This window comes from Mauremys mutica, chromosome 1 (assembly GCF_020497125.1).
Source record: "Mauremys mutica isolate MM-2020 ecotype Southern chromosome 1, ASM2049712v1, whole genome shotgun sequence".
Taxonomy (NCBI): domain Eukaryota; kingdom Metazoa; phylum Chordata; order Testudines; family Geoemydidae; genus Mauremys; species Mauremys mutica.
In genome coordinates, this window is record NC_059072.1 from 67,549,832 (window position 1) to 67,577,831 (window position 28,000).

Below are 28,000 nucleotides of genomic sequence, written 5' to 3' on the forward strand. Positions count from 1 at the left end.
TGAGCTCATCAAAGTTGTAAAGACATTTATTGCAAATAAAAATCCACATTCACATCATTAATCTCATTAATTTTAAGGAGATTGTTTTACAGGAAGAATCTGTATTCATCAGGGCTGCTGCTTTTATCAAAACAGCTGCTTGTGACATGTGTGTATTTATTTAAATGTGGCAAGCCAAATACCTATCTAACTATACAAGTTTTGATTTGGCTGAGGACATAGTTCTGACACTTTCATTGTTTCATTTTCTCTGGATCTGACAGTACAGGCTCATCGAAAACCCCAAACCAACAATCTGGAAAACAAAGACATTTATGGTATTACTTAGCAGTCCTGGAAATCCCTACATAGAATTGATACACAATGAGAATATTTTGTTTGCAAATGTCTTGGATTTACATGCAGACTAAATCTGTGGTGGAGTAGATTTTTTCCAATGACTCTCACTAGAAGCATGACTCTAGAGTATTGGGATTTTAATGAAATCAGTATGTACCACAGGTAAGATTGCAGAGAAGATGGAAGACTTAAACTTTGTTTAAAAAAGATGATGGCCCATGTTGATGGGGGACCCTTCTTTAGATGTGGGATTTTTAAATACAGCGATTCATTTTTATTTTCTAAATTTCTGGAATAACTTCTCAGACTCTGTAATATACCAAGATTTTAGTTTCTTTGACATCTTCTATCTTTTCTATTTTTACCTTTTGTGTGTTTCATTAGCTTTTATATTATATCTATACACACACATTATATACATATGTACTCAGACACCCCTATCATTTTGGGTGCTAAATAGTCACATTACAAATATTTTAAATTTACCAATAGTCTGATCAAGCCAGAAATGTTGCATCTATTAAAGAACTAGCTGACTGAAATAAAATCTGACTAAGGTGCAGTTTTGTTGCAGGAATTACTGGGTGAAATTCTGTGGCTGGGGTTATGCAGGAGGTCAGATTATGTTGGTATGCATACTTCCACCTTTTCATGTTCTCTGTATGTATAAATATCTCCTGTCTGTGTGTTCCATTCTATGCATCTGAAGAAGTGAGCTGTAGCTCATGAAAGGTCATGCTAAAATAAATTTGTTAGTCTCTAAGGTGCCACAAGTACTCCTGTTATTTTTGCAGATTATTCAGTGGTTCTCAACCTGCATCCTGCAGGCCACTTGCGGCCCAGTCAGCACAGAGCTGCGGCCGATGTGACATCCTCAGGGCCATAGAGGTACTATTTGATGCAGCCCACATAACACAAAGGTTGTGTAAATAAGTTGAGAACCAATTAGATGATCCCTTATGCCCTTAATTTATCACTATATGAAGTGTTGAATAAAAACAGGAAAGATCCAAATAGTCATTTATGAAGCAACTAAACAACAGTGTTTAACTTTTTCAAGAAATTTACAATGGAGAACATAGAGAATATACAGATCTAAAGCCAGACAAGGAGACAAATTCATTAGTGGCTAGTATAAGCCACATAGGCATATTCACTTGTGTCTGTGTTGATTTTGGTCCAACATCCCCAATTCAAGGAGATTATGGTCTAATTTATACAAATATCACAGTGAGTAAATGTTTCGGTATGCCGATAGCAAAAAGAAGAGACAAGGAGAAGCTTTGGAAGAGCACTTGTTGAGTTTGGTTGGGGGTTGGTTAAGCAAGTGCCCTTTTAATGGCTATCATTTGAGATGTCATAACACATTAACATCTTGATGGCAGAACTTCAGCGGATATAAAATGTCATAGATTCGGTGACGTCAATGGAGCGATGACAATTTGCACCAGCTGAGGATCTTTCCCTTGGATTTTTGTTTGTTTGTTTTTTAGTCCTCTCATGATCAAGAGAGACAGCAGCAACGAACAATGCCCAAATGGAGAACGGTGGCAGACTGTTGGCTGGCTTCTGACCTAGCAGTTACTCTCAGCCTTGCCCCTGATCTAGCCATGGAGGGGCAATTCGTGATACCAACTGGATGTAATGGAGTGAAAGTGACTGACCCCCGTTAATCCTGCAGAGGATTAATTAAACAGAGCTGAGTGGAGAAGGTCCAGAAGAGAGGAGGTATGGAGTTCCCACTCTCTATGGGAAGGGGTTTGGGCAAGTAGACTGAGGAAAGCCACAGTGATAGAATTGATCCCTGTGGGGGGCAGGCCCTGGAAAGGGGACAAGATCCAGGGAGAGACCATACAGGAGAGAAGCAGCAAAGAGTCCTATGGCACCTTATAGACTAACAGACGTTTTGGAGCATGAGCTTTCATGGGTACCGAAGTGGGTATTCACTCACGAACGCTCATGCTCCAAAACATGTTAGTCTATAAGGTGCCACAGAACTCTTTGCTGCTTTTACAGATCCAAACTAACACGGCTACCCCACTGATACATACAGGAGAGAAGACTCTCCTATGGAGACAAACCCACAGAGTAGGTCCTGTGGTTGAGTAGCTCTGAGGTAGGGTTTCTACATGCTGCAGAAGACTTCAGTTGCCCAAGAGGGCAGAAGAATTATTCAGATATTTGGATTTTCATTTGGACCTTTTGGTTACCCTGGAGGGGATTTGAACTTTATGTGACTTGGCTGGAGGACTGAGGCACGGAAGAGCCAGTGCGAGGCAGACGGTCAGTAGGCAGTGCTGGAAACGAGGACCCCGTGCAGCATCGCACCCTGACACAAAGGTGTGCTATGCGTGGTGAGTACACAGCCTTATGTGAAATGTAAAGTAAGAGGTTAGTTGCAAGTCATATCAAGCACTTCAGCTGTACTGAATGTTTCCTGCTTACTATTACTTTCCTGGACATGGATTTTTTAGGTTGGGGCTCCTGCCCACTATTAGGCCAGAGAGAATAATTCTCTGCCAAAGCAATGCTATAATTTAAAAACCTTTTCAGTCTGAATTATGGATTCAGTACATGCAAAATGCTCTTTTTATCCTCAAGCGTCTAATTTCAGGGGGGAAAACTACAAAGAAGTAATACAAAAAATGTGAAATAATGGAATGAGGCAAAGCAATTAAGTCCCCTGTTTCTTAGGCATAGACAGAACCTAACATTAGTCAGGTGGTTAACTAGATAACATCACTTTTCCCCCCTCATTCCTTTAGAGTAAATGTATTGTGTCATTGTTCAGTAAATGAAGAAACAATTGAAATAAGTAGCCCAAACATTCCAATTGTATATTCTGCTCTTTACCTGTTTAAATTTCCTCTATGGGGGAACTGTGTCCTCAGAACAATAATTCCACATCATAATCTCTCTATTATGTGAGGGCTGCAATTTAGTTACAATTGAGATTAATGTAGCTGGCCTGAACTCTTGACAATACAAAGCTTTCTTAAATCAATGTATTTAGAAAGACAAGGTCGATAACTTTTTTTGGACCTGATCCAAAGCCCATTGGAAGGTCTGTTGACTTCAGTAGACTTCAAATCAGGGCCCATTAAAGCAATTTTTTTTAAAAAAGGTTGAATTTCAGGTTCCAGCAAGTAGTAATAGCTGCAATTGAGAAGGCTCAGGGTGACAGCCTGGTTCAGATGAGCACCCCAAAGTTCAGACCAACTTCCAGCTCAGCTAGAAATCCCATAAGGATGGGTTCTCTTGTGAAATTTCTACCATTTCCTCTATCTAGTTGGGCCAGAAATAGGACAAGAATAGCATCTCTTTTGGTATTTTTGGCCCCTCTGTTTCTGCTGCTGACAAGAACCAGAAAATAAAAACACACATGAAAGTGAGAAAAGAAAAATATAAAAAAAACCCCCAAAAACTCTATGATGGGGCTACTCTGTAGATCCACCCACCGTGAGCAAGCAGGTAGGAAAGGAAGGGGTGGCAGGAGAATCTCTCGTTCTGCCACTTCATTGCCAGACAGCATACATAGGACTAGAAGGAACCTCCTGGTTCATCAAGTCCACTTATTTGCTATTGCAGGCAACCCTGTCATATAATCCCATTCAGACTCCATTTTAAAGCTATCTTGTTTGCCCCCATACCCCTAGTGGGAGGCTGTTCCAGAACCTCACTCCTGTCGTGGTTAGAAACCAGCAACTGGCCAGACGCACACTAAGTAAACTATTCTCCTCCCAGCAAGTGGGGGGAATAGGGAGAGGACTGTGACTCTCCCTGATATGCTGCTGGGGTTATGCAGCTACATACCAGCTCTTGCTCAAGGCCAATTGTAAAGTTACAATTTAGCCCTTAGGCTGTAAATTCTTTGCAGGAAGTGGGATGTGCAACCTGTTTGTACAGCACCCACCACCGTAGGGTCCTGATCCTGAGGTCTTGACCCTTACTGCAATATACCTAAATACTAAATGATAGTACAATTCAGGATGAGGTTAAAACCAATTCACTCTTGCCTAATAGTAGAGCAATCCAGGTATTTTAATCCCAGTCCCAGCATACTTTCAAATGCAACACTTTGCTTGTCATCTAGTAAATATTTTAATGATTTATACCTCAATAAATGCCAGTCCAAATGCGATCCCCATGAGTATGACCATATGGTGTTTGAAGAAATCAATTACCACAACACTACAAGGCTGAAAGAAAAGAAAAGATTAATTATGAGTAATAGAAGATCATTAGGAGTACAGCCTCTAAAATCGTTGGCTGCATGGGATAGCACTGGCCAAAAAGGTAATCCACCATGTGCAAGAGAAGCTGTTCCAATTTGCTCTGGTTTGTTACAAAGACAAAGAGTCCACCTGCAACCATCCTGTGCTCTGGGAGGAATATCTGCTCTTTGTCTTCCCAAATATGAATCTAGTATCCAAATATACATGTACGGTAAAGTTTCAGAATAAAAGACACTGCTTCTGTGTCTAGGGTTTGTGATACTGCCACATGCAAAATGAAGTAAAAATATAATTTACTCTTATTTTCTCTGTCTAATCCCTTTTTATTAGAGAGGGGCCAAAGCTGTGAAGTTTGGGTCTGGAAGTGAGTCAATTTCCCATTACACTGATATTTGCATTTGTTATTCCAGGTCAGGTTTATTACAGGCTCAGAGCAGGATGATTGGACATGGAGACACATTTAAATCCAAACTTCTGCAGATGTTCGAGGGGCTCAGGCTGGAAGTGGGATGGAGTGAGAAATTCAGATCTGGAGTTCCAGTTGGAGCCTCTCTGTATTTTTTTATAAATGTACATATGCCTGTTCTTATCATGACTACATTTGCTCAAGTTGGTGACTAACTGCTCTTGCAAACTGTGGTGAAGACCAAGTGAGGCCCAGAGCCATGAAAACTACAGGGACCCTCCGCCACCACCACTGTCTCCTGCCCGACATGTGGATGGACTTTCTTTCACCCTATTTTCTCCCCAGTGATAAACATGTTTATCTTTCGTTCAAAAAGGCTTTAAATTTAGTTCTGACTCACTATTGCAGCAGGTCTCAAAATGGTGGGTTTGTTTCACAAGAATCCTGCCAATATCCACTCTTGCCCATAAAATTTGGTGGGTTTGCACAGGGAATTTGTCTTGCACCCACAATAATTCATCTATATTTTCATGCTTGTATTCTCTGGGTCCATTTAGACCCTGGCTGAACTTTGGCCAAAGAGGAACATACCATTTCTTATTTCTGAATGTTAGGACTTGACTCTGCCATCCTACACACCTGCTGAATATACCCTTATTCACAAGCAGCTTTCCTTCAGTGACACTACTCGAAGAATGAATTAGTACTCAGCATAAATAAGGGTGACAGAATCTGGCAATGAACTTCAATATTTATAAAAATCTAGCCCCCAAATTTGATATTTATAGAAATCAGCTATATAGTAGATGTAGATAATGGCAAAACCAGACATGTTGTACCACTAACTTTCTAAAAATGCAGACATTTTATGGCTGTTTTCACTATTTTTCTCAGGATTTGCAGAGTTCTAATTTCCATGTAATGAGACAGATAAATCTTGAAATGGATGAATTGAGTTCCCTTCTCCCACCCTCCAATTTTTGTCTGAATCTCTCTTTGCAGCCTGTCATCATGCACCCTGTCTTACTGTTATAATTAAATGCCGAAAGCTTTTCCAAGGGGTACAGCTGGGGGAAATGGCCCCTCAAGTGTGCTGTCAGAAAACATGCAGCATTTCCTTCCAGCGGATTCTATAACTGAGCGTGAACCTTTTAAAAAGAGATTAACAATCTCTTACATTGAAGCCTTTTATCCTGAAAAATTCTTAAGTACTTTAAAAGCTATGGGTCAAATCCTGGGCAAACATGTCTGACAATATAGTTATCTTTTTGTGTGGAATCCGGAGCCTGAGGTGAGAGAGGAGGTGAGTAATCCCCATAGCAATATGGAGCTGTCACTAAGGCCTCCTGTCACTCAGAATCTTCACTGGTGACCACAAGCTGGGAACCCAGACAGGCTGCAGAGGTCCTTAGGGCACTGTAGAAAGGCAGGCATGGCAGGGGGAGTAGGCAGCAGCCAACAAGCATTCTGCACTTCACAACTGCTGGAGGAGAGGAAAATTTAACTAAAGAAAACAGGACAAACCCTTTTCCTTTTCAAAAGTATCAGAGGTTCTTTAATGACCATGCAAAGCAGACAGAACCTCACTCTAAACCTCTTTTTGGAAAGTGCAATATGTAAAAATTGTACTTACCTTTTTATAAATATATCTGTTAGAATAAAAGATGCAGAGATCTGTATTTTGGTCTTTCTGCGCACACTCACAGATCTTAAAATTACCATAAGGAGAATTAAAATTGCTCCCCCAGTCTTCATATCCCTTCACCAAACCACAGCACTGATTCTGTAAAAGAGGAGAAATGGAGGGGTGAAAGGGAAGAATGGTGACTGAAAACAAGTCACATAAATCTGTTTCACGATTGCAAACCTTACCAAGACATTGCACATCTAAGAGGCCCTTTGTGTACATGTATCAGTGTCTTCTATCAATAATCAGAATGGCAGGTGAATTGTAGTCAATAAATAAAGAGGATGAAGAAGGAACAGATTTCCAATATACAATAAGAAAGAATCGGTAACATGGCTTTGGATTAATGACTGCATGTGCCACAACATAGCATGTAACAATGTTGGATGTTTTCAGAATTATGTTTTTTCCCTGTATTTTATATTTGTATGTTAGACATAGCCAAAGTATTTCACATGTGAAAAAAGCCAACCTGGAAAAAAAAGACAATACAGACATATAAAAATGTGATAGCTAGAAAAATAACTATCTTAATGGATGGGTATCCCATGAACCTAGCCATGGGCCAGAGAGGCTAGGGATTTGTTTTGGGTTTAAAAACCTAAACAAGGTGTGGTTTTGGTTCAGGTTCTATTTTATCCAAACCATCAAAGTGCAGGGGTGGAGGTAGGGCATCACAAAGTTCTGGTTTTAGCTCTTCTCTGTTTTAAAGGGCAGTTGGAACCACTCATCTTGTAGACATGCAAACATCATGGGACATCATAAAACAATCATGATTTACTAAAAAACAGAGCCACTATGGCTCTACCTCTACTTTTTCCAGAGAGACTCCTCACCCCTCCTGGGGGCTGTCTATGATATCATAAGCAATGGGTTGGGTGAGCAATAGGAGCAGGCAGCACAAGCTGTCTAAATGTCTGGCTGCCATTCCCCTAGCATCCCTGGCAGTGTTCAGAAGAAGAGTCTTTAAGCTCATCCCCTAAAGTCATGTGCTCATATGGACCAGGCAATGCACACCCAGGCATAATAAGAATGAATGGTTCTGAGCACTAGCTGCTCTGTGGTGAATGGCCTGTCCCTTGATGCAAATGGGAGTTGTGAATATTCTGCACTTCTCAGGAGGCATCTTTCAGAATCAGATGCATCTTGAATATTCCACCTTTTGGTGTTAGGCATGCATGGATATGAGCCTGGACATAAACCCACAGAAAGAACCTCTCTTTTTATCCTGTTTTATCTCTTTCTCTTTTACAATAAAATATAGCATTACATGACTTTCTAATAAGGGAGAAAATATTTCAAATAAGCAACACATGGTGAATGTTCCATAAGATATGCTAATTTTTCTTTATGACTTATATAGTCCCTGACCGGCTCCCTTATCCCAGGAGTAAATTTGCCACTACAGACTGGTGGCTGATTTTAAAATAGTAACGGTTGGAGTAACAACTTTCCTTCAAAATATCTTCAGCTTGGAACCAATGGCCCTCCACCCTCTTTTAAAGCATCTTATCTCACTGGTAGTGCTGTCACTGGGTGACATTTGTCATGGCAAAATAGTGTCTGTCATTCTTTGAGTGCTGAAAAGATTATACAGATTGCATATCTAGGTCGCTGCCATAGCTGGTTTGAATGGGGAGTGCAGCCAGATAGAGAAAGAACTTCCCTTAGATAGAAAGCCTTTTAATGCTGGGCGTGGTCTCTCCCTTGACGCAGGAGTCTGCCAGCTCTGAGTTATTGCCTCATTAGAGACCTGTAAAGTGAAGACCTCAGACTGGGGAAGGAAGGGAGGGTTAGAATTAGCAGAGCTTGTTATAATGTTATTGTTCTTTGTTTTGAATCCTCCTTAATAAAGTCTTTATACAACGTTTGCTTTCTCCCATAAACCCATTATGTTGTCATTCCAGCATCGCTTGGATCCATCATCATTTATTTTAAATAAGATATCAAATTTCAATTAACACTGGTAAAATGGTGTGTGATATGTAGCTCTGTGATGGGGTATACAAACCCCACACTGGGACAGAAGAGGTTAAAGGACTAGATTGGGTCCAGGTAGCCCTGCCCTACCAATCCTGCAGAGCATGCTCCAGCGGGAGACAGGGTTGAAAAGGGAGCAACCCAGCTCAGAAAGGGGAGGCTGAGGAAGAATGCAGACCTGCCCTGAAGGCTCCTGCAAAAAAGGGGCTGGAGAGGCCTCCCTGAAGGCACAGTGCTGTATGCACAGCCCAGCCAGCGCTGGCCATTTTTGGTTTCCTTTTTCTTTTCCCCTTATCTGGGATCAGAAGCTGAGGGAAGGAAACTGTGTTAGGAAGAGACCCAGGGAAGGGCCCCTCCCAGAGGCCCAATGCTAGTGACCCTTCTAGGCAACAGGGCCAGAACCTCAGTATAAGTGAGAAGGCCACAAGCTCCTCCCCCCTTTCCTCCTCTTCCCGTGTGGCCCAACCCTGCTCCTCCTCTTTCCCTCTGAGGCACGATTCCATGGCCAGGCCAGAAGCTGGAGCCAGGCTGTGGTAAGAGCTGCCCAGGGAGCCCGGGCTGCTGTGAGAAGCCCCAGACCCTCCACCTGCTGCGGGATGGGGTCAGGGTGCCTGAAAGCAGCCCCGAGCCCGTGTCCCTGCCCTCTCGGGCGCTCCACCCATGGCAGCTGAAAGGTTTGGGGCTCCCCACAGCAGCTTAGGTTCCCTGGGCAGCTCTTATCATGGCCCGGCTCTGTTCCGGCCTGGCCAGGGGGCAGGGCCTCAGGGGGGAGAGGAGGAGCAGTGGGTGGGGCCTCTTGGCAAGGGGGTGCTAGGGCCCACCTCAACCCCATCCCCTCCGGCAGGGGCTGTGCTTGATGGCAGGGGAGATGATCACCTTATCAGCTCCCCACACCAGGAAGCGCAGCCCCTGCTGCCACCGCTCCGTGCCTGCCCAAGGCTTGCAGTTTAGGGGGCGGTGCAATGCAACCCCCAAACTATACCCATGTTAAAAATTGGGAGGCCATGGTCCCCTTGCCCCTCCCCTAGTTCCAGCATCCCTGCTCCTAGGGCCCTGGGTCAGAGCCCAATGTAGTGGTTGGACCTGGACTCTCCTACCACTGCCGCATGACCAAGCAAGTGCTAACCACTAGGCTCCTTGGCTCACCAAGGACCCCTTTACAAGTTCCTTCTTTCATTGAGTATTTAGAAGAAATAAAAACATTTTAGCTAAAACAGAGTACTTTAAATTCCATCCTTCTGTATCATGTTTGTGTTGGAAAGGAAGTTTTTCTGAAGGTAGAGAAAAATACTGAGACATTTCAGGCATCACTTAGGTGAGAAACTGAACAATCATTGCCAGTCTAAACTAACGCAGATGCTACAGATAAGTGCTTCACCTATAGAGAGTAACCAAAGCCTTTGAGCAGGTGAGGCACTTTTTATACTGAGAATTTCTTTAGTATTTTTAAGAAGAAAATGAAAATGTTATTTATATTTTATGCCCAGCACTGGCCAAATTCTAAGGTCTTTTATTAGTTACTGTGTCCTTATGCAGGTAAATTCCAATAAAAGTTCTAAGGTAGAGTTTAAAGATAGAGGGTGGTGACAGAATCGCAATCTAGCCTAGGGATGAATCTGCATTTGAGCACAGAGAGTTCAAATTGCATCTCTCATGTCCCCATAGCTGTGAATCAGGTCTGTTTTCTCCAGAGACGATAAGGACCACCGGCACAGCAGTCAACAAACCTAGCATTATATGAGGTATTCAGAATGCTCAGTAGAGACAGCTCCAAGATGCAAAGTTTGGTTCTTTGTCTGACTTTTCCTGACTTTGGGCTTGGCTACACTTGAGAGTTGCAGCGCTGGGAGTTACAGCGCTGGTCGTAGAGCTGTGTAGGGAAAGCGCTGGTGTGTGGCCACACTCACAGCTACCAGCGCTACAGTGCGGCCGCATTTGCAGCGCTGTTGGGAGTGATGCATTATGGGCAGCTATCCCAGCGTTCAAGTGGCAGCAACGTGCTTTTCAAAAGAGGGGGGTGGGGTGTAGTGTGACAGGGAGCGGGGGAGAGAGAGAGTGTGGATTTTTGGAGCCGACACTGTGTATCAGCTCCCTGCCTTGCAAAATCAGAACATTTTCCCGACCCCTTACTCTTAACTGCAAACAGCCTGCAGACCAGATAAGCAGCTGTTTCTCTCGTCAAGCAAACACTCATCCCCCTGCCTGCCTCATTCACAGGGGTTATCTCATTTGATTGTTCACAGTCAGTTACAGATTGATCACAGCAAACAGGAGCTGTGTTTGTTTTTTAGATAAGCAGCTCCCGGATCCCAGAGCCCCGAGTTCACAACAAAACAAAGAGAGGCAGCATAACAAAACAAAGAGAGTAATTTAGTTAAAAGCATTCTGGGATATCTCCTAATACCCTGGAGGCCAATAACAGTGCTGGTGTGTGGCCACACCTGACGAGCAGCGCTGCATCACCAGCGCTGCACTCGTTACACCCCAACCAGACCAGGTGTTCAGCCAGCGCTGCAGCCAGGGAGTTGCAGCGCTGGATGTGTCTTGCAGGTGTGGACAGTTACTAAATTGCAGCGCTGGAAAGCCTCCACCAGCGCTGCAACTCTCAAGTGTAGCCAAGCCCTTTGAGCAGTGTTTGAATCTAGGAATTTAGTCTATTACTTTATTCAGAGTGACAACTTTTAGACCTGGATCCAAATCCAAGGTACTATTAGACTGTTATCAAGTCACCTCTTAACCTTCTCTTTGTTAAATTAAATAGATTGAGCTCTCTGAGTCTGTCACTATAAGGCGTGTTTTCTAAACTATTATTCATTCTTGTGGCTCCTCTCTGAACTATCTCCACTTTATCAACACTCTTCTTGAATTGTGGGCACAAGAACTGAGCACAGTATTCTAGCAGTAGTCACACCAGTTCCAAATACAGAGGTAAAATAACCTCTGTCTTTCTATTTGAGATTCCTAGTTTATGCATCCCCAGATTACAATAACTTTTGTAAGAAGCTATATGGGAAACAAATATTTACTAATGGGCTCCTCAATCTAGAAGAGAAAGGTATAACACGATCCAGTGGCTGGAAGCTGAAGCTAGACAAATTAAGACTGGAAATATATATACATTTTTGACAGTGAAGGTGAACCATCGGAACAATTTACCAAGGGTCATGGTAGATTCTTCATCACTGACAATTTTAAATCAAGATTGCTTTAGGGATTATTTTGGGGAAGTTCTATGGCCTGTATTACACAGGAGACTTGATAATCACAATGGTCCCTTCTGGCTTTGGAATCTATGAATCAAAGGCTGGATATGCTCAAATTCAGAGGCTTGGTTCAGGTATCTATAATGGTCTGTATTTGGTTATAGGCTGCAGACCCTGTACTCTCCATAGCAGTAAGAACAAAGCTTACAAAATCAACAGAATGAGTATGCAAACTCTGCAAAAGAGAGACAATACCTCTGGAACTTCTAAACTCAATAGATAATATCTGTGATCTTGTAAGCTTCATAGTGGTATAATGAGTGCAGAGCTTACATGGGCCTCAGGAAGGGGCTGGAGACCTTTCAAGGAACAAGTGAATCTGCAGACCTTATAAATTCTCTTGGCAGCATGTGAAGACCTTGAAAGCTTTTTATTCATGGCTTTCTATGTTACTTACAAGAACTGCTGGGTGCTTCAAATTTTCTTGAGTAAGGGTGTTTGGATGAAGAAATTTACAGTATCTGTAGGCACAGGGCAGAGTTTGTAATCTTTGAATCAAAGTTATTTGGTTTATATAGCTCAAACTTAGGTTCTTTGAACCAGATAATTTAATTTATGGATCTTAGATACATAATATCCAGACTTTATAAACTCACATGGTCCTTAAGTGATTTACAAACTTTACATGGAACTTTGAAGTTCAAATAGTTGTAGTAAATGAGTCAACCATAAAACTTTCTAAAATATAGCTCAGTAGTTCTGAGAGAAAACAAATGAATATAACAAAGTTGGAATTTCTACACAAGCAGATATGATATTCCTAAAAAAAAGAAGTGAGATAACTACCAAGCATTCTCTTTTCTTCAAATGCTCATGTATCAAAAATGCTTAGTGCTCTGACAACATGCAGGTACTTAGATAATACAATAAAGTCAATGGGATAAAGACAGAGATACCAAACTTCCTCAAAATGTTCCTCTAGAAAGAGACTTTCAGAAAGTTAAAGGATGACTCATATGTAAGCCCCTAGTCAGTGGCTCAGTCAGTGGCGGGGGGGAGAGGGGGAATGGGGGACTGGGCATGAGGAACTGCATAGTGGTGGATCCAGTAAATATTCTAAACCAGAGACAACATGTGGGGCAGGGCAAGTGGGGTCATGTGTATCCCCAGATTTGCTGCTTGGCTTGTACTGAGCATGCTCACATGGACTTTACATGCTCAGTAGCATCTGCTGAAGCATCTGCCCTCACTCTGCTCCCCCCCACCCCACTATCGGCAGATACAGGTTGTCTGTGCTAAACCCCTACTCTCAATTCTTACACAAACACTGCTGCAGGGAAATCATCACAGGAAAGAACTCCAAGCCACACAAAGAGAATAGAATCCCCTTGTACAGTTTTTCAGCTGCATTTAGGGCAGTTTATGCTTTTTCAGAAGGGTGATACTCAACTCTGTGGCAGTATAGTGATAAAACAAGGATTAACTCTGCATCAGATGCAACAGACGAGACAGATAAAACCTGCCTTCAATTACCATTTTCTCAAACTTCTGAAACTTCTCTTGAAATACTTGAGAATCCTGAGTGACAGCTTGCAACTTCTTTGCCTCCTCGAAAAGAGTCTTGTTAAGTGTTGTTTCTATCTGGAAATCCAAGCGATATTATATTACAATAGTTCATACTATATGTAAAATATTGCAAAGAATTCAGCAAATGTGATTGAACCATACAGTACCTGAGACTTATACACTGCTCCCAAAATACCTGCTACGACCTGAAGAATCAGGATCAAAAGCAGTCCAATAAAAAACTAGCAAGAAAACAAAGAAGGCAAAAGTTAATACTTTTGACCAGCAAAAGATCATTTCTTCCAGATTGGTGTCAAATTATTATTTACATGAATGGAAACTTTGGTAGAGTAAATTTACATCCTGGTTAGAGCTGATCAACGTATTCATCCTAACTCAGTTTGAGACAAAAATTGCCCTTTTTCTGTACACAAATGCCCTGGACCAGTATAAGGGGTGATGTAGTGTTTCACTGTTCCAGGAGGAGCATTGGGAGCTGTTATGTCTCATGCAGGCACAATCTATCCGAAGACTGCTAAGTTCACATGGGGACTGCATATTGTGCTCTCTCCATTGGCATGGTACAGATTGCTGCCTTCCCCAGTACAAATGTTTTGTGCAGCTCCATGTGTGACATTTTATGCAAATGATGTAATGCATTAATTTGCATATTTGGACAAACCAATCCCATAATCTTCAAATTGTGGTGAATATACTTGCACTGGTGCTTCTCTCCCCTCCCAGCTTCATAGCTTCATAGTACTTAGCAGCTGTGGTTAAGGATGCTGGGTAGATGGCTTGGTGCTGGGTAAGGCAAGCTGCGGGTGGGGGGAAATCAGGTGTGACCTGGGGGCTATCTGAGGTGACTGGGTGGGGGAGTGACAGTGGTGGGAATCTGGGAGAAGATTGGCAGGGGGAAGCTGAGTGGGAGTTGGTTGGGGAGAAAGCTGGGAGCTGGCTAAGGGCTTTCTGGACCCAGTACTGGGTCCCCCTCACCTTCTGTTCCCACGTGGTTGCCACTAATTGCTCCTTCCCCTCTGGGATCCAGAAGAGGGAGAAGGGCGAGGGGAGGCATAGTGCCCACAGTGCCCTGGCAGACAGGACCAGCTTCAGGCCCATTCCCACAGCTGTCAGAACCAATGACACCTCAATAGGGCTGAAATGATTTGAGTGTCACACCAGATGCATGATACTTGGCAGCTATACCCATACACCAGCCCTGCTCTGTGTAAACTATCCTTTGGGATAACTTCTTCTGGGATTTGATGGAGTTAGCAGTTCCAAGAGTGAAAGGACTGCTATCATGGGAGGCCGCTAAGCAGCCACAATATGGCCCAATATTTTTGGAAACCCTCCAGAGCCTGCTTATGGAAGTTGCTTTTGTCAGACAGTGAGAGGCATCCCACCATGCACTGGGTGGAATGGTTCCAAACAGTTAATACAAATAATCATTTGATCAAGCAGAACTGCCCCAGATTACAACCAGTCTCATTTGCAAGGAACTTTTCCACCAGCCCTAACTTTAGTTTGAAAAGTTTAGGCAAAGGTTTTTCTTTCTGTGACCCTACCAAGATCAGCATGCACTGACTTTCCTTCATTGCACCACAGCACCCCAGGAAACCAAGGACCATAATGATGGAGCCCACTGCTATCATCAGGTCAACAGCTGAAAACAGGCTACTATCTAAATTGAGATCCTGTAGAGAGAGAAACAAAAACTCAGCTGTAAGAAAATCCTTTCTAGAAGAAGGGAAATTTGTTAGATAACCTGATCTACCTCTCCCTCCCCATTCCACACCTCCCCCTTCCCCGCCCCCAAAAAGAGGGTGACTTTGTAGTTGAGGATAGAGAACTGTTATGTATGGATTAATCAATCAGCGTGACATTCTCTCATGAGTAGAGGACACCCCTAAGACCTATGGACCCATTTCAGCCCTATTTTGAGAGTTTAAGTAGCAATTAGCAGTCCATTGTCTTTGTGCTGGCCCTCTGCACAGGAGTGAATTTCACCTTTAGTGAATAAACAAAGGTCCTTTGTCTTAAATATGATTTGTTCTATTTTCAGCCAATAAATATTTGTTTTTACTACATGTGGAAAAGAATGATTACCTGGAAAAGTTCTGTTATTAATCTAGTGTTGTGGGAAAAAAAGTTCTTCATGACAATACCAGAAATGCACTCACTTTTACTCTGTTGCACTTCCTGTGAGAGCACTATTCAGAATAGTACTGGATACACAAGAGGGCAAGGTCAGATACATTTTTCCAAGGCTTCTATTTGTTTTAAACGGTTTCCTCAGTATTACTCTAAGGGATGGTGTCTGTATTTTGATGTGTGTGATATTTAAGCAAACAATTCCTATAATTCAATATAATTAAATATCAATTTATTCAGTTCCGATTGGGCATGAGAAGGGCTGTAGGCCAAAATTGAGAGAAACTTTCAAAGAATATTTTCCTCACTGTTGCCAAGATTAGTAACAATGTCTGGAAATTGTCACATATATCTTCTGACGGAAATAGCAAAGGTGCATATAGACTAGTATAATATGAAAAATGCAGTGTGCTTTACTTTTCCAAGCTGAAAATACTGCAGTAAATACCTATTTACTGTTAGAGAGCTGTATTCATCTACAGCCAAATCCTGAAATTGTTACTCAGTAAAATAGTCAGACAAAATGCACATTGACTTTGAATGGAAACTTTGCCTGAGTGAAGACTGGAAATGATGTGTAAGGACTTCAGGATTTGGTCTCTAACTCTTAATTCTGCAGGCAGCAGTTGAAGCAGTTCATCTATTTAGAACTAGGGATCCAATTCAGGAAAGCACTTAGGTACACACCTAAATACTGTCCTGAATAGAAATGCTTTCCTGACTCGTGGCCTTGCAGAGCACTGTTGTGATTAAGGTGTCCCAGGTATATAAGGCCATTTGGGGAAGTGTGCTGTATAAAGTCAATAAGACAGGTGTGGCAACTTGAGCCTCTGTAGAAGATTGGAAGATTCGAGACTGGAACTTGTCTTCTATCCTCTTATGTAATAAAGAAGCTCAAAGCTCTCCACTTCTCCACCACCAATGACTTTATATAAAATATGGCCATACTTCATTGTACCAGGGGACTCTATAACAAATATACAGTGTGTTCTTTCATGTCCACACTCTGGCAAAGGTGGGAGTTCACTCTGAGATTGACTGGCTGCAACACAGCCAGCCACCAGAGGTAGGACGCCAACATCTTTTTTTTTTTTTAAATTGTAAATGTGAAAATGTTGATCAAAGACATATTGTTCTTGATTGATGGGAAAAGTGCCCTGGCTCATGGTGTGGCAACAGACTGGCAATCAGATGTCTTGGCACTTTAATCAGCCCTATAAAATCAACCTGAAGTCAAAAAAATTGTTTCCAACATGGATAGCCATTTTTTTTTCACTTCTGGAATCAGTCAAGAAGCATTTTAAGAAAAAAATTACTCACAAAGTCTCAAACCCATTTATCTCCCTCTGACCCAGATTCATGCACTGAAGAAAAGAGTTATGTTTCTCAAGAGTTTGGAGCTGGATGTTTCACCCACCCCATCCCCATCAATATAGTAAATCTTAAAAGCTCAGAGTGCATACTAGTCCGCTAAGCCCCTCTGTGCTATCGAACCAGCCTCCCACTAAGGGAGATTCCTGAGCAGTGGCAGATGGAAGAGTTGCTGTTAGAGTGTGACTCCAATGGAACTTTGCTGTCAGGGACGATTGACAGCAGGTTGCAGGGGGGCCCAGAACCACTGAAGAAGCAAAGGGCCTCCACACAGAAGGCCTTGGCCTCTGGGGTAGATTCCTCAAGAACCTTAGACCATGGTAGGTGAACTTCCTGATTATTTTGTAAGGAGGGATGGTGATAGGTGAAAATCCAATGGACTTATCCAGATAAACTCCATGAAGGGGACCTTGGGCAGTTTTCCCTCTCCTCTCGTCTTCAGCAGGATTTCTGCAGGAAAGGACTTCATAAGGACTTCTTGATTTTGCTACCTTAGGGCCCTGTACTGCAAATCCTTACTCGTGCAGTAAAAAGGGTTACAGGATCAGGCCTCATATTTTAACAGTTCAACTGGAAACATAGGGAAAATATTTGCCTACATGGAAAGGCTAAAATTGCTCAGGGATTAGACATCCCACTTTTGAGGAAGGGTTAGAAAGCAGAAAATTCACTGGAAAATTCAAAAAGGTTCCTGAGTATACTTATTTCTTTTTCTAAAAAAATTTGGACTGACTTTTGAGGAAACTGTTTGTTACGTGGGTACTGATCTTTCTCCCACATCGAAATCAATGGCCTAATTCCCTTTGACTTCAACGGGAGCAAGATCAGGATCATGTCACACAATAGAAATCTAAGCAGCTTTGCCACCAACACTGTAAACATATATAGTAGTAGTACCATAAAGAAAAGCTCACTGCACACATACCTCTGCAATTGTACCATTCATTACATCTGACCACCTGACTGATCCCTCTTATTTAATGTTAGAGATCATAATTTGGTTACTACACACACACACACACACACACACACACACACACACACACACCAGTCACCTCACAGAAAGGCTAGCAAGCTCATGGAAATTACTGTAGAAAATGAATGTGTGTTTATTAGTTGACCCAGTGCTTTATCATTTTAGGCTGAAAAAAAGTGTTTTTTTGTAGGACAGAATACATTTACCTCCTGAGCAGCTTTGCTTACACGCATCCAGATAGAGACGCCCAGAATAATGCAGCCACACATCTGCAGGGAGAAAACATCAGTAATTAATATCTAGCTCTCATCTATAGCACTTTCCATCACTAGCACTCAAAGTGCTTTACAAAGGAGATCAGTATCATTATCCCCATTTTACAGTTGGGGAAACTGAGGCAGACAGTGGGGAAGTTCTTTGGCCATGTTTGCCCAGCAGTTCAGTAGCAGAGCTGAGTTTCTACCCATTAGGTCACACTGCCTCCCTGTACATACACTCAACATCCCCAACTGCACCAGATACCTGCAGAAATACTGAAATTATCTATACAGCAAAGCGAAAGAAAGATCAACAGCCTACAGCTCAGGATACAGCTTCACAGCCAGAAAACTTCATAAATGGCAGCTGAATTTCCCTCACTCACCCGAGTGGTGCAGTGTGCTGTGCACCAGCTGCCTGATGTTCCAATTCCAGAAGTTCCTACAGTTCAGTGATGATTTATGTATGTGGTTTGGGAGACACTTTGTGATCCCATGGGATGAGGGTGTATATAAATATACAATGTTATAATAGTTAGAGAACACAGTGTATACCAGAGTTGTAAAAAAAGATAATTTCTCATATCAGGGCCATCCACATGGAGACCCCTTACCCGCAGCAGCCTTTTGTTCCCTGGCACTGTTTCTCTAATGAAACTGCACTACCAGGGACTCCCTCTGCCAAAAGCCTTCCCAAGCTGCATTGCCTTTTCCAGATAAGTACTGCAGGACCAGAGAAGGGATGGTGTGCATTCCTCCACCCCCCTTAGCACACCCACTCTTTCCACTTAGCTTAGCCAATACTTGATCCAATCCAATGGGTTCCAACCCTGCAGACAGCTCTCCACAGACTGGTAGGAAGTGAGAAATAGTTCTGGGTGCAGGACAGGTACATTCCCGTGGGCCCAATATGGCCTAATATTAATGATCAAGTATCAAATATTGAAGTCCTCCCTCACTTTTTATTCAGGTAAACTTGAACTGATTTCATGGTTTTCTTTTTTAATTATGTCCCTGGGAGTCTGACTGGTGACTGAGTAAAATCTGAGAAGGATTTTAGGATTTGGCCCTGAGTGACCCACCCACCCCGTGTTTTTTATTAGATGCAGTGGTTGACCACAAACAACCATGTGCAGATCCTGGTTTCCAAGAATAATATCAGCATTGCATATCAAGCAGGGGTATACTGGACCCAACTGGAGACATGCCCAGCTAGTTGAAAGCATACATCCTGTGGCCTTTCAGATATCCTCCTCAGACCAGAGAAGACTAGGGTGAGCAGACAGCAAATGTGAAAAATCGGGACCGGGGTGGAGGGTAATAGGAAAAAGACCCAAAATTCAGGACTGTCCCTATAAAATCGGGACATCTGGTCACCCTAGAGAAGACCTTAATGACTGGATGAAGGCTTAGTAGGCAGGCAAAGGGCCTGACTCTCCTCTCATTAACTCTGATGAAACTCAGATTAGAACCACTGAAATAAAGATAGTTATACTAGTGAAAGAGGAGAACCAGATCCAAAGAATGTACTGGCTTGAAAGAATGGAGGGGATGTGGGGAGAGGCGAAAGAAGAATCATTTAAGGACAGACTGCCACGCTTACACAAGTTCAGTGCTACCTTGCTGTATCCCGTTAGAGGTCACTTTAAGTAACGGTGGTAGAAGATGACCTTTAAATTTTTGAGAGAGATGATGATATAGGCATCTCAGTAAGATTGTGACCATTTCTGGGCATTCTGAAGTAAAAGTGTTATTTTTATGGTTTTTAGACAATTTTCCTTAATAAAAACCATCACCCACTAAAAGGGCTGGTATAATACTCAATCTCAGATCCCATAATGACTTTAGCAGATTATTTAATGTGGAACATGGCCAATACTCAAACCTGAACACTATATTTTTTTCTGCTTCTAAGTAAAAGTCCTGTACGTACATTAGTATTTAGTCTGTTTATAGGCTTTTATATATGAACAAGAGGAAACAATAAAAAGAGAGAATATTATTTGCTACAGCTATCTCATGTTATCAAATTTTAACTAGAACTTCCATTGAAATCAATGGGGACTTTGGCTTAAAAACTGATGGTATTATATGACCCCATGTTCAGGCATTGGTCTATTTCACTGAGTAAAATATTTGGTTATGTACCAGACATTATGGGCTTTAGTCACGTTCACTTCAGTGGCACTTCTCATGTGAGAAAGTACATTTGGCCTAAACCAGGGGTCGGCAACCTCTGGCACGCGGCCCTGGGTAAGCACTCTGGCGGGCCGGGCCAGTTTGTTTACATGCTGCATTGGCAGGTTCGGCGGACCGCGGCTCCCACTGGCTGTGGTTCGCCATCCCAGGCCAATGGGGGCAGCAGGAAGCTGCAGCCAGCACATCCCTGACCCACGCCGCTTCCTGCCTCCCCCATTAGCCTGGGACGGTGAACTGCGGCCAGTGAGAGCCACGGTCCGCCAAACCGGCCAACACGGCATGTAAACAAGCTGGCCCAGCCTGCCAGGGTGCTTATCCTGGCGAGCCGCGTGCCAGAGGTTGCCGACCCCTGGCCTAAACTCATGAACAAAATTTGACCCACAATATTATTAATGACTTTATTACTGCCAGAGAAATATATCAGTAATAATAAAATGAATATGGCCCAGAACTAGATTTTCCACTTGGTGGGAAACTCCAATTTCAAAATGTTTCCTTTCCAAAATAAAAGAGAACAAAAAATTGTTGCAGTTTCCTGCAAAATTTTGAAATTCACCCCCACCACACACAGAAATAGTTTCAGATCAATCAAAATGTTTTGCTTTGATAAAGTCTACATATTTCATTCCAATTTAGATTTTCTTCTATAAAACCCAATTTTTAAAAAATCTGAAACAAAAAGTAGTTTCAAAATGAAAAACATGAAGCATTACATTCTGAGTGGGTCAAAACACAATGTCTCAACCTTATCGGAATGCTCCATTCTGGTTTTTTGGTTTTTTTTCCAAATGAAATTTTGTCAAAATCAATACATGTCGACAAAATGTTTCATTTTTGACAAATCAGCATTTTTAATGGAAAAATGTGCCATCAGAAAATTTCCAACCAGTTCTATGGGTAAAAGCAAATAACTGAGGCTATATTGTGGCTTTGCCACAAGCCCTGACCAAGGGCCACCCATGTAGCTGAACTGCCTCAGGAGCAGACCAGGGCCCAGACTGTGTCTCACAGAGTCACAGTCTGGTGCCTGGTTCCCCACCCCCTTCCTTCAAAGGCAAGTGCAGAATTCTGTGCCAGCCCTACACTTGATGCAGATGTACTGACTGTGATGTCTGACTAGAATACTAGGGCTCCACCCACTCCCTACCCACATGGGTAGGTGAGGGAGTTGCAATCACATGGAGATTGCACTCCTCACTGCACTGCTTCATGTATTGTAGGCAGCCTGGGTAAAGAAGCAAGAAGGAGACTTACATACCCTTATTCCTTTGCATGGATGCATAGGCTGGAAATCAGACAGTTTCTAACCCATAGAGGAGGTTCTGGAACAGCCAATAGGAGTTGCAGAGGCAAACAACCTAACTAGTTTTAGGATGAAGCTTGATAAATTTATGAATGGGATTGTATGACAGGATTGCCTGTGATAGCAAGGGATTGGACTCGATGACCCAGGAGATCCCTTCCAGTCCTATGTCCTTACAGGAGCCCTGAATAAAGCTCTGCCTTGATTTTGTTGAAATTCAATATACTAAAAGTACTCAAGTGGCAATAGCTGTTCTGAGGCTGATGCTACCTTAGCTTCCTATTATAAGCTTGATTTTTCAACCCCACAGCAGGGGGCAGTGCAAGTCAGGGGCAGCTCCAGACCCCAGCACGCCAAGCGCATGCTTGGGGCGGCATGAGCGGGGGGCGCTCTGCCGGTCGCCGGGAGGGCGGCAAGCGGGAGCTGGTGGACCTTCCGCAGGCATCCCTGCGGAGGGTCCGCTGGTCCCGCAGCTCTGATGGACCTCCCGCAGACGTGCCTGCGGGAGGTCCACCGGAGCCGCAGGACCAGCGACCGGCAGAGCACCTCCCGTGGCATGCTGCCCTGCTTGGGGAGGCGAAATGTCTACAGCCGCCCCTGGTGCAAGTTGGTTGGACTGCTGGCACTTTTGGCAATGCCAATAGACCCAGTGCTCCGCCCACTTCTGGACAGTGCCAGGATGAGTGTGCTTGGGGAACACTGGCTAAAAGCTATAGTAATACCCACTGTTCTCTCTGCTGAATTCTGAGTGCTTTCACAGAATGTGGACATATGAGAAATGCAAAATGACTTTTTTGTTTCTGTTTTCACCAAAAAGATTAGTAGCAATTGGATGTCTAACATAGTAAACGCCAGTGAAAATGAGGTAGGATCTGAGGTTGAAATAGGGAAAGCACAAGTTAAAAATTACTTTGACAAGTTAGGTGTCTTCAAGTTAGCAGGACATGATGAAATATATTCTAGAATACTCAAGGAGCTGACTGAGGAGAAATCTGAGACATTAGCAATTATCTTGGAAAACTCATGGAAGACGGGAGTGATTCCAGAGGACTGGAAAATGGCAAATATAGTGCCAATCTATAAAAATGGGAAAAAGGACAACCTGGGGAATTACAGACTAGTCATCTTAACTTCAGTACTCAGAAAGATAATGGAGCAAATAATCAAGTAATCAGTTTGCAAACACCTAGAAGATAATAAGATAAGTAACAGTTAACATAGATTTGTCAAGAACAAATCATGTCAAACCAACCTAATAGCTCTCTTTGACAGGGTAACAAGCCTTGCAGATGGAGGGAAGCAGTAGATGTGGTATATCTTGACTTCAGTAAGGCTTTTGATACTATCTAGCATGACCTTTCATAAACAAACAAGGAAAATATAGCCTAGATGGAGCTACTATAAGGTGGGTGCATAACTGGCTGGAAAACTATTTCCAGAGTAATCAGTTGTTCAAAGTAAAGCTGGAAGGGTATATGGGGTCCTGAAGGGACAGGTCTTGGGTCCGGTTCTGTTCAACATCTTCATAAATGATTTAGATAATGGCATAGAGAGTACACTTATAAAGTTTGCAGACAATACCAAGCTGGCGGAGGTTGCAAGTGCTTTGGAGGATAGGATTAAAATTCAAAATGATCTGGACAAGCTGCAGAAATGTTCTGAAGTAAATAGGCTGAAATTCAATGAGGACAAATGCAAAGTACTCCACTTAGGAAAGAACAATCAACTGCATACAGTAACTCCTGGCTTAAAGTTGTAGTTATGTTCCTGAAAAATGCTACTTTAAGTGAAACGATGTTAAGTGAATCCAATTTCCCCATAAGAATGAATGTAAATAGATGAACAGATTAGACAAATTGTAAAAAGGTAAATTAATGTAAATAGGTAAACAAATGAATGTAAACAGATTAGACACACCTGTCAGGAATGGTCTAGTTATTACATAGTCCTGCCTTGAGTGCAGCGGACCAGACTACATGGCTGTTGAGGTCACATCTATGTTCAGCTTAAACTTTAAACACACTCAAAATTAGCCTGGGCTAGGTCTGAGTTCACAAACCAGCACTGGCTCATTAGACGTTTATTTATTGTGTCCCCAAGGCATCAAAGGCTCTGGAAAACTCTATCTGGCTAGCCACAAACTTTCAGAAGCTACTGTTTGTGGTTTCTTTTGAGTTTTGTCTTCTGTTCACTGGGAAAGATCCCTTGAGGCAAGTCCCTTGGTGTAGCTACTAAATCCACTTCTGGTTTCAGTGTTCCCTTTGTCAACCTGTCACAGCTCTTGTCTAAGGGTTGACAAGATTCAGCCATGAGAAGACTGGTTTTATTTGAACTCAAACCTTTCAAAAACTTCCAGGTCTGCAAACAAGTAAAGACACAACAAGTATGGAGATCTGTTTCAAACCAAACTCAGAAGGCTTCACACTGCTCTTCTTTTACATCAGGCCTGGATTCTACTCTCTCACATACTACCCCTAATACGCACTATTGCAACCTGTCAGCGTGCCAGAGCCAAAGTAAGAGACTCAGTGCAAGACAGAGCCAAAATAAGACACATACAAACATTATTCCTGCAAAAGATTTAAAAATGCTTCTATAAAATGATTCTAACCCCCCGATGTAAATAATTTACAACAGTAAAACCGAGATAGTTCATATGTAACATAGGCAACTTTTGGACTCTAATGAGTGATGTCCCTCAAAATGAGGGCACTTGCAATATGTCGTCACAAGAACTAGATCTCTAATTTTGAATGTACAAAAAATACAGGCATTTACTTAGCACTGAAAACGAAAGAAAACCAGAGACTAAGCTAATGTTGCTGATAAGCTGAAGTTCAATGGATTCTCTCTCCCCTCTGCTCTACCTATTTCCAATCATACTCTAGTTTTTTATTTATATCTAATTTCCTTTATAACTGCTGCTGCTATATTCCCTGAATACAGTGGACTCTGGTTCCCATGCCACTATTAGTAACTTAAACATCAACTTACCCAGAACAAAAAGTTGAAGATGAACATGGAATATTTCATGCAGCTGCTCACCCCTGCCATTTTCAAAAGCTAGTGAAACCAAAATTTCAGAGAAAGCTTTTACAGGAGCTCTTCTCTCTCTTTTTTTTTTAACTCTTCGAAAAGCTCTGAGGCTGTGTTCTGTGCTCTGATACCAAAAGTCTTGGAGGAAAGCAGTTACAATTGTTCAATTATTACATATGCCCTGGGTAAATATTAACCAAGCACTCAAAAGCATCACCAAGTGTTATCTCTGAATATGTGCATAGGCATGTTCTCTTGCTCTGTCCACAGGATTGGAAGCTTTTATGTTTGCATTCTTATTTTCCATACCCCAAAAGTAAACAGATACTATAGGATAAGGCGTAATATCAAAAGTGGAGGAGAGGAAATAAAAATGTAAAACGTTTATAGGGTCACTTTTAAGAAAATCTAACATTAAATGCTAAACACTTGCACTTCTAATGCTTCTAACAATTACAAGATTTGCTCTGTTTCATCACTTTATTTACACATTGCCAGAATTCATAGCCCTCCCCTCAATCCTGCTCCAAACATCCAGCCTAAATAATGGGATGGATGCTGGCTCTCTCTGCACAGGAGTGGGAGAGAGGAATCTGCCACCATTATTTCAATCTCAATGCCCTCTCCAGATTGCTCCTGGCTTTCCCTCCATGACAGCATCCCATGGAGCTGGGATCTGTAGTGCAGAGCATACAGCCGCTGGGCAGATTCCCAGATTTTTTTCTGCCCTAGCACAGTGGTCAAATGGTTCCACTCTGAGACTCCTTACGCCCTGAGAGCAGGGGCCAGGATTTTGTCCCAGAGTAAATGACAATGACAATTGTAATGACTTTACTTTTCTTTCTTTGGTTGCCCTCAAAAAGATATTATTAAATGAATATAGATATCAGATTGTTTGGCCTTCTCTATCGCTATGTTTTCTAGAGGAAACTCAACAAAACAGTCCCGGGGGATGAAAGTCAGGCAGGCGTTACATTGGGTTCTCCATGGAAAGAAAGCTCTAATTTGCAGATGGGCCCACAGAACTTTTGCTGGTAGAGGCTGGGGATGGGCTACACTGAATCAGTTTGAGCCCCAGTCACATTGATCAACCCCCCTCTTTAGTCAGAGGTGTTTACTGTTATCCTCCAGATCTCCATTCTGAGTGCACAGCAAGGTGGTTTGGGGAGTGTTCTATATTTGCAAATGTAACCCCTGCCCCCTCGGAGTGGCAATCTGTCCCCCTCTAGTGGTGGCTCAGCCAGCTAGAGATTGCTACAGTCTTGGCTAAGAGAGATGCATCTTTTGGCTCATGCATTTAGCTCAAGAGGTCCAAGATTTGATGCCCGCTGCTGACAGCATGCCCTTGTGTGGGGCAGCATTACATACATATGTAAATGGTTAATAGGCAAGGTGTCTGAAGATGGCACACATGGATATGTAACCTTGTCCTGGGTTTTGTTGGATCAATAAAATTTGTTGGGCACTGAACATGGGTTCTTCTTGTTGTTCTTTATAAAGGGGATGTGCTCTAGGTTACACTGACTAAATATAGCCCATAATTTTTATTAAACTAAATTTAAGAAGACTCACCTGCTCTGAATTCTGATGACTGGTGTTTAATTAACCTAATTGATATTCAAATTTCAGAGGTATGGCATATTTTTTGGAAGTAACAATTTTACTAATCCTGAGGGCTTTGTGACTAATTTATTTCACAACGTCCAAAATGAATCAGAGAATGTTCCTAAAAATAATTGTGCTTATGAAATGCATATTTCTCAGAAACTTGGAGAAACAACAGAGCAGTATGTTTTAGATCTAAAGACCCAGATAAATAAACAAGTAAATAAATTTATATGTCTTCATGGAAAAATTACATAGCTCCAAATGAATCATGAGAATAGTTCAAGTGCCATATAAAATTATATGACAGATTCTTTAAAGGGCAATGAAAGAATTACAGCTGACATCTGCTTTGAAGAGATAAGTTTAAAGTTAAAGCATGGAATTGCATTTAGAGCAGGTTTATTATCAGAGTAGCTCTGAAGAAAAGTGTTATATTGTACCAGAGATTACATAGTCATGAACTGTCTTGTATAGTAGATACCCATTAACAATTGATAAGTTTTTAAATAGTTTTATCGGAAATGTTTGGACCAGACATTCAAAAAGAAAAGAAATCACTGGGGGGGAAATGTGATAAACTGAGAAGCATTTTGATATAGAAACCAAGGATAAACATGTACATAATGGCCCCTCTCTAGGAGGTTAGTATGCAAACATTTTGCATGTTATAAAGGGAGTCTATAGGTCCCACCCCACCTTCCTATCTTCTTTCCACCACTCTGGAGCACAAAGAAGGCACAAAGCTGGTGTACTGGCTACCTAACTCCAAAGATCCCCAGCTACTGGAATAGCCCCTTTAGAGGCTGTTGAAGTTGGGAAGAACTTAGAGCTAAAGCTGGGCAAATTTTTTTGGACAATTACTTTATTCATTGGCATAAGGACTTGAATCCAGATCTTCCATTCCCAAAAGAGTGCTCTAACCACCCGACTATGAAGTCTGTCTTTCTTTCTGTCTTTGTTTTTGTTACAAAGTGGAACAGCATCAACAGGAGAACTTGAGAAAGACCTAGACTAGAATGGCCAATATCACAGTGGTTAGAACATGCTTCTGAGAAGGAAGAGAGCCAGGTTCATAATCTCTGCCCTAGAGCAGGAACTTAAGCCTGAATTTCCCATATCCCAGGTGAGTTCCTCAAACACTGGGCTATTAGGTTAAGAGAAATGGTGGCACCACTTCCTCCTCCAGCGATTCTGTGAATCTAGCCCTTTGCTTTTACTTAAAGGTTAAAATTGCCCAGAAATGAAATGAATCTATTTGTTTCAGGTTGAACACAAAGTTTTGTTCGATTCCAAACAATATTTTTGAACTGCCAGCTAACCAAAAAAAAAATTAAATTAAAAAAAACAGTTATTCACCCCGCTCTGATGATGATCAAGCCAGAGGCTGTGCCAAGGTGTGTCAGAAATAGAACCAGTTTCCCCCTCTGTTATGTTTTCAGTTGTGCAGGGCACAAGACCAGTATAGTTACAGATCTGGCGCTATTGTGTATACAGTTGCAGTGCGGTTAGAAGACTTAAAAAGTTTAAGATCTAGATTTTAGGCACGTCTCAGCCTATTTTTTCAGTATTGCAGGTACAATTGGAGGCTGCAGTTGCTGAAGTAATTTATCAGAACCTCTCGGGTTTTAATTCTCTTGTCAGAAAAGAACTACTTACCAGTTATTACAAGCAAGTCCCAGG

General features: G+C 42.2%; 1 protein-coding gene across 2 annotated transcripts; it reads right to left on the reverse strand.

Moving 5' to 3' along the window:
• TSPAN8 (tetraspanin 8) lies at positions 1 to 27,996 on the reverse strand. Of its 2 annotated transcripts, none has more exons than XM_045014811.1 (8): positions 27,977 to 27,996; positions 18,124 to 18,186; positions 14,985 to 15,113; positions 13,584 to 13,658; positions 13,384 to 13,491; positions 6,614 to 6,763; positions 4,455 to 4,538; positions 1 to 295 (listed from the first exon to the last, which is right to left on the reverse strand). In XM_045014811.1, exons 2-8 carry the CDS (start codon positions 18,184 to 18,186, stop codon positions 242 to 244), a joined length of 663 nt encoding a protein of 220 aa, XP_044870746.1. In that variant the 5' UTR covers positions 27,977 to 27,996; the 3' UTR covers positions 1 to 241. The 2 variants fall into 2 exon arrangements, with proteins under 2 accessions (XP_044870746.1, XP_044870736.1); XM_045014801.1 differs by lacking the exon at positions 27,977 to 27,996 and adding an exon at positions 24,671 to 24,843.
• Positions 27,997 to 28,000: the final 4 nt, after the last annotated feature.

What these genes read in the sequence shown, in the direction of transcription:
- TSPAN8 (XM_045014801.1), bottom strand. Translation starts at nt 24,730, where the DNA reads ATGGCAGGGGTGAGCAGCTGCATGAAATATTCCATGTTCATCTTCAAC. An exon ending in TAAGCAAAGCTGCTCAGGAG is followed by an intron (nt 15,114 to 18,123) that starts GTAAATGTATTC and finishes CTCTCTCTACAG; the next exon opens with GATCTCAATTTAGATAGTAG. An exon ending in GTCAGTGCATGCTGATCTTG is followed by an intron (nt 13,659 to 14,984) that starts GTAGGGTCACAG and finishes TTTTCTTGCTAG; the next exon opens with TTTTTTATTGGACTGCTTTT.